General features: G+C 61.7%; 1 protein-coding gene across 2 annotated transcripts; it reads left to right on the forward strand.

Moving 5' to 3' along the window:
- Positions 1,998 to 6,567, forward strand: SIVA1 (SIVA1 apoptosis inducing factor). 2 transcript variants are annotated; one of them, XM_018065982.1, is made up of 4 exons: positions 1,998 to 2,183; positions 4,255 to 4,449; positions 5,136 to 5,292; positions 6,119 to 6,370. In XM_018065982.1, exons 1-4 carry the CDS (start codon positions 2,066 to 2,068, stop codon positions 6,348 to 6,350), a joined length of 702 nt encoding a protein of 233 aa, XP_017921471.1. In that variant the 5' UTR covers positions 1,998 to 2,065; the 3' UTR covers positions 6,351 to 6,370. The 2 variants fall into 2 exon arrangements, with proteins under 2 accessions (XP_017921471.1, XP_017921473.1); XM_018065984.1 differs by lacking the exon at positions 6,119 to 6,370 and adding an exon at positions 6,377 to 6,567 and having other exon boundaries at positions 2,001 to 2,183.

The raw sequence follows: 6,767 nt of genomic DNA on the forward strand, positions 1-6,767 counted from the left end.
ACATGTAAGTGCAATTATACAGTACTATATTTGTCTTTCTCTAAATTAGCAAAATGTCCTCCAGGTTCATTCATGTTGTTCCAGTGGGCAGGATGGCCTTTTTTATGGCTGAATAATATTTCCTTATATGTAATTCCTAATACCACTCACTTCTTTATTCATTCATCCACAGACGAACGCTTAGGTTGTCTCTGTGTCTTGGCTATTGCAGAAATGCTGCAGTGAGCTTGGGGCACAGCACTTCAAGATACTGGCTTCAGTTCCTTTGTATACACCAAAGTGGTACTGCTGGATCACATGGTAGTCCTATTTTCAACTTTTTGAGAAACCAGGATGTAATAAGTTATCAAGAGGTCTTATGGCTTCGCCTTAATCCAGTCTGACTGAGATCCTTGTAAGAGAAGGGGATGAGGAAGAGGCCTCAGAAGTCAGCTCTGCCCGCCTCGATCTGGGACTTCCACCTCCCCGAACTAGAGAGAAGAAATGTGTATTGTCTAAGCCCCTAGTCTGAGAGCTTTGTTACTAGCACCTCTAGAAAAGGAATCCAACACTGACCAGGCCCTCCACAAATATTTCTTAAAATTGAGCTAGAAGAGCTATCAAGATTCTCTTTTAATCACAATGTTTTGTACCTGTTGAATATTTACTGTGACTGAAAAGAGTCTAAGGCAGTTTCAAATCTGAACCCAAAGAAAGTTTTTAAAATTCCCAAGATCTGTAAGATTGAAAACAATATTCTTGGGAATTTCGTCCATTTCTAGGATAAAACCAATCAAGCGTCTCTTCAGTCAGTTACTGCAGATGGCTAACAGGAATAGTACCACACGACAGCCACACGACCGGGAAAACGCTGCCAAAGCCCCCTCCGGACCTGTTTCTTCCTGACCCACCAGGCCAGGCGGGAAGGGGCACCCGGACCAGAGGCTGGCCCCGGCCATCTTCCTTCTAGGCGGGGTCAGTGTCCAGGGCTGTGACGTGCCTCGTGTGGGGCGTGTCCCGTGAGACTGAGGCCCTCGGCTTTGTCTCCAGAAATCCGGGCTACAGAGGGACGTGCTGGATGGCCCCTGGGTCAGCAGACAGGATGAGGGTCAGGTAGGCAGGCAGCCGGCAGAGGCCTGGGTGGGGCGGGAGCCTCGCTGCTCGGTCAGAGCCCAACATTGCCTCAGCCCTGCTCAGTGACGTAGCAGGGCCCAGAACGGCCCCGTGTAAGGCACTCTCCGCTTGTGAAGGCGAGACGTTCCTCCAAATTAAGAAATAAAGACAAGTTAGCACATGGAACTCTGCTCCACACTGGGCGCCAGCTGGACGGGAGGGGGCACTGGGGGAGAGCGGACACACGTGTATGTGTGGCCTTTGCTAGTCACCTGAAACTACCGCCGCACTGTTAATCAGCTATACCCCAGGACAAAATGTTTCTGGAGTTAAATACCAAAAAAGTGAATCCTCCTCAGACCGCTGGTGATTTAAAGGAAGAAATATGAGTTTCCAGAGTTATACCTATGGCTGATTCATGCTGATGTTTGACAGAAAACAACAAAATTCTGTAAAGCAGTTATCCTTCAGTTAAAAAAATAAATTTAAAAAGAAAAGAGTTGTTTGGAGACCAGAACAGCAGCCAATACGCTCCCCTTTTTCGCCCCGCCTCAAACGAGTCTCGCCCCCTCGGACGAGTCCCGCCCCCATGTCGCCTCTGGCCTATCACGGGCCGCGTGTCTCACGAGTCCCGCCCCCACGTAGTCCCCAGCCTATCCCGCGGCGCTTTCGCATCACACCGCCTTCCTATTTCCCTGCTGGTGGCGCGCCCGCTCTGACCCTTGACCTTTCTCTGGACTTTCCCGCGCCGCTGAGTCCCGCCTCCCAGAGCAAGCGCCCCGCCTCCGCCCTCGCCCTGGGCCTATCCCGCGTCGCGCCGCACACGAGTCCCGCCCCATCCTCTCCCCAGACCTATCCTGTGTCGCGCCGCGCATTAGTCCCGCCCCCCGCTCCGCGCCGGGTTGGCGCGCGGCTGTGACGTCACGGGCAAGAGAGGCGCGGCGGCCGAGCGGAGCGGCTCCGGGCCGCGGCCATGCCCAAGCGGGGCTGCCCCTTCGCGGATGCGGCCCCGCTGCAGCTCAAAGTGCGTGTCGGCCAGAGAGAACTGAGTCGCGGCGTGTGCGCCGAGCGCCTCACACGAGAGATTTTCGGTGAGTGCTGTGAAGCGGGGCTGGGCGGGGGGCCCCCACCGGCCGCGCCCCCTGGAGCCGGTGCCCTTGCTCCCCGCCGCCTGACCGGGCTGAGGAGCCGCGGGAAGGACGGCGTGAATGCTCCCGCGTCCACGACCTGCCCCTCCCGCACCTCCCGAAACGGACGGCTTCTGCGTGGGGCCGAGTCGGGGCTCGGTCCTGCGGGAATACTGGACTCGCTGGAGCCCGCTCTGATCTGACCAGCCCAGCGATAGGCCTCCGGGTCCCGCCTCCCGGGACTCGTCCCGGTGGGAAGGTCGGCAGAGGCACCCCTTCAAACCCGAGAGGCTTGTGTGGAGCGCGCCCTCCTCGCCAGGCGGTGCCGCTGCTGAGGGGGCCAGTCGAAGGAGGACTCTCTAGAGGGGCAGACACGGGTCACCGAAGGACCACCTGCAGGCTGTCAGGTCTCCTGGAGGAAGAGTCAAAGCCAGATCCTGCGGGGTTAGACAGGCAGCGAGGGAAAGGAAGGAAATTCCTGGCAGAGGGAACAGCCTGTGCGAAAACCAGGGCGCTGGAGTGTGCTGTCCCGCTCCGCGCGGCTGCACTGTCCAGTTGAAAAAATGTGAGGGCCCTGACTTAAGCCGCCTCTGACTTCTTCAGGCACGGTTTTGAGTGCATGGATAATACTGACATCGCTTTGGAGGGATTAGCAGGTGATGTAAATAAGTGAAGCCTAGGGTACTTGGGCCAAACTGCAATGTTACTCTCTCAGGACCTTCCAAAAATGAAAACACTGCAAACAGAAGGGAGGGCTTCCCTGGCGTCTCAGACAGTAAAGAATCCGCCTGCAGTGCGGAGGCCTGGGTTTGATCCCTGGTTTGGGAAGATCCCCAGGAGGAGGGCACGGGAACCCACTCCAGTATTCTTGCCTGGAGAATCCTATGGACAGAGGAGCTTGGTGGGCTACAGTCCATGGGGTCGCAAAGAGTCAGACACGACTGAGTGACTAACACACACACATAAGTCAGTCTAGCTCTTGACCACAGTGTCCTGGACCATTTGCAGAGCTTGTCCCATGCAGGGCCCATCAGGGAGGGAGTGCTAGGCTCCCTGGACATTCTCTGAGAAGGACAGGGCATCGCGAGGCCCATGTGAACTCATGTGTAATGATTTCCAAGTCTTAAACTCTGGCCTCTTTATGTTGAACTGGCCACAGGCCCTTGAAGACAAGTGTTAGTCTTGCCAGATGACCTGCCCCCCGCCCATTCCCATCCTGTTACAAACGGGGAGACTGGAGGAGGAGGAGCTGGGTGTGGCAGGCTGTCATCACTTCCGTTGAGTTATCAGCTGTGTGTTTCTGTGATATCACCCAGCACCAGCAGCTTCTAAGGTCTCCACCCTAGCTCTGTTGGGACAGAGCAGAGAACCACAGAGCATTGCTGGGCTGGCATTTGGCATTTCACCTTGCGAAAGCTGCTGCTCGTGGCTGGGGAGATGTCCAGGTCCCACAGAGGTCTGGAAAGTTCTGGGGTACCTTGTCAGGAGCCAGCTGTGGCTGTGCATTTTGCCAGCAGCTCTGCAGCAGCCAAAAGGTTGCAGGCTCAGCCCTGAGTTTCTTGCTGTGCTTTAGTTGGCTATCCGCAGTGCAGAAGGGAATGGAGACGGAGATGGCAACCCACTCCAGCGCTCTTGCCTGGAGAATCCCAGGGACGGAGGAGCCTGGCGGGCTGCCGTCTATGGGGTCGCACAGAGTCAGACACGACTGAAGCGACTCAGCAGCAGCAGCACAGAGCTTCCTCTGTCAGAGGAGGCCTGCTTGTGGGTTCTGGGGAGGAGGTGAGGCCACACGTTGTGAAAAATGAGCAGAGTGACAGGACGGGGAGCCCAGGTGGGGCTGCAGGGTGCAGAACCTGGCTGGAGGAGGTGCCCGCTGAGCCCGGGCCGGAGGGCAGCCTCGCCAGGGGCAGCTTGGTCCCGGGTGGCTGGAAATCTGCTCAGAGGAGGGCTCAGCACGCGCAGCTCCAGGGACAGGCGGCCCCACAGGGGCTTCCTTACCGCAGGGGTGTAAGTGGGCAATGCTTGTCCTCCCCAGAGAAGACCATGCAGCTTCTCTTCCGTGGAGCCCAGGCCTGCATGGACCCTGCATGGGAGGAAGGCTGCGCCATTGTCCACACGCCAGAGTCCCCGAGGCCCGGCCCCACAGAAGCCCCTCGGGCCGCGCGTGGGCAGATGCTGATCGGGCCCGACGGCCGGCTGACCCGGAGTCAAGCGCAGGCCTCCGAGGCTGGTGAGTAAGGCGGCAGGCAGGCGCTTCCCAGGTCTCTGCTGCAGACAGGATGGGGTGGGGGCTCTTCCTCCTGGGCTGGCGGGAGCTGGGCCGGAGTCTGATGCCGGGAGTGGGCGAGTGCCTGGAGGTTCCCACTGCAGGAGGCGCTCCCCGCTCTGATGTATGGGAACTGTGAACAGCTCTAACTGTTGAGTCAGAAAGGAGCAGGCACCCCTCTGGGTGACCCTCGTGGGTGTCCTGCCTGCTTCCCACCTGGAGCTCTCATCCGCATCCCTCTGCCGTGTGCTGTAGACTCAGACTGTCACGTGCGTCACAGCTAAAAACCCCCACCCCTGGGGGCCCAGGAAACCCTGTGTTAAGCCAGGACACGGGGGCCACACTTGGAGACGCAGCTGTGAGATGCGCCAGGGGTTGAAGGCCTGGCGAGTTCTGCTGCAGGTGGTCAGGGGAGGAGCTAGCCCAGGCTCCCGACCTCTGGGTGGTGAGAGTTCCAGGTGGGCCTCACGGAAGCCAGCTAGGATCTCCCCCTGGTGAACGGGTCCCAGCGCCGTGCTTCCACACAGGTTGACTAGTGGCGGGTGAGGTGCTGGAGGAGGGCGGCCCGCTGTCCTCCGGGAGGCGAGGGGTGGCCCCCAGCGCCAGGGCTCCCGGTCACCTTTGGACTGACCAGTGTTTCTCCCGCACAGACCCGGCTGGGGCGGCGTCGGGAGCCTGCTCGTCGTGCGTGCGGGCCGTGGACGGGAGGGCCGCGTGCGGCCAGTGTGAGCGGGCCCTGTGTGCGCGCTGCGTGCGCACCTGCTGCAGCTGTGGAGCTGTGGCCTGTGCCCTGTGCGCCCTCGTGGAGTGAGTGCGGGCCCTGGGGCGGGGGGCTCCCCTCGTGGACTGAGTGCAGGCCCTGGGGCGGCGGGCTCCCCCTCGTGGAGTGAGTGTGCGCCCTGTGCGCCCTCGTGGAGTGAGTGTGGGCCCTGGGGCGGGGGGTTCCCCTCGTGGAGTGAGTGCGGGCCCTGGGGCGGGGGGTTCACCTCGTGGAGTGAGTGCGGGCCCTGGGGCGGGGCCTCCCCTAATGGACTGAGTGCAGGCCCTGGGGCGGGGCCTCCCCCTCGTGGAGTGAGTGCAGGCCCTGGGGCGGGGCCTCCCCCTGGCCAAGTGAGTGCCGGCCCTCCTTGTCCTCCCGCCTCCCCCAGCTGCCTGGTTCCCAAACACCCACAGAGCCCACCGCTCACCTGCCTGGTCTCGTCGCCGTGGTGGGCCGGGCACCCTGCCCTGTGTGATGAGCTCATGACTTGCTCCAGGGCTCCCTGGAGGCCGGGCTTTGGCCTCCGAGCTGCAGTGTGGCCCTGCCACGGCGTCCTGCCCATGGCTGGTGGACCGCTCGGGCCCTGGCTCCGGCGGGACTGTGGGCTGGGCCGCCGCTGAGAGCCGGGCCTGGGCTCCTGAGTGCTGATGCTGTGGCACCTGCCACCTCCCGGCCGTCAGCTCCTTCCCCCGGGCGGTCTCCTGCCCTTGGCTGGGTTGCCTCTTCCTTGCCCCGCTGGAGCCGGCGGAGGCCAGTCAGCCCTGCCGCCCAGCTGGGGCCTGCCCGGGGCGGCAGGCCAGCGTCAGGCCTGAGCTGCGCTCTGCCTGGCAGGGCCTCTCCAGTGAGCGCCCCGTTCACTGTCACCCCCTGCAGGTGGACGCCCACCGCGGGCTGGTGTCTGGAGGCTGAGGGGGTCTCCTCGGGGCGCCCCTTGTCAGCAGGCTCCGCACTCTGGCCTCACCCCAGGCCCCCAAGCCACCTCCCTCAGGAGCGTCCGTCTCTGGGGGCCTGGCCATGGGGGCTCGGCCGCCTGGGTGCGGGACCCCCTCATAACTGCCTCCATCTGGGCCGGGCTGGTACGCAGCTCACAGGGACTCAGCCCTGACGCAGCCCCTCTCTCACCGGTCTCAGCTACGGGGGCGACCTTCACGAGAAAGTGCTGTGTTCCAGCTGCGCCGTGTTTGAGGCCTGAGCCTGCGCGTGGACCGCCGCCTCACCTCCACCGCCCTGCCACAGCGGCTGAGGGACCGGGGGCGGGTGCCTTTTCTCTCTTTTATTTTGTGCCCCCGACCACCGAAGACAATAAAGCCTCTATATTTGGACGAGAGGGCTCAGTTGGCGGCGCTCCCGAGGCCTGTGACCTGCCAGCCCCACACGGCAGCACCCTGAGCCCTCGGGTGGGCCGAGTCTCAGACCGTCCCTGCAAGGCCACCAGGCACACTGCCGTCTCAGGGCCCCTACCCAGGAGGGTGGGTTCTGGCCAGGGTCACGGCCCACGGGGCCTGAGGGAGGCAGCAGACAG

The sequence above is a fragment of the Capra hircus genome, chromosome 21 (assembly GCF_001704415.2).
Source record: "Capra hircus breed San Clemente chromosome 21, ASM170441v1, whole genome shotgun sequence".
NCBI lineage: Eukaryota > Metazoa > Chordata > Mammalia > Artiodactyla > Bovidae > Capra > Capra hircus.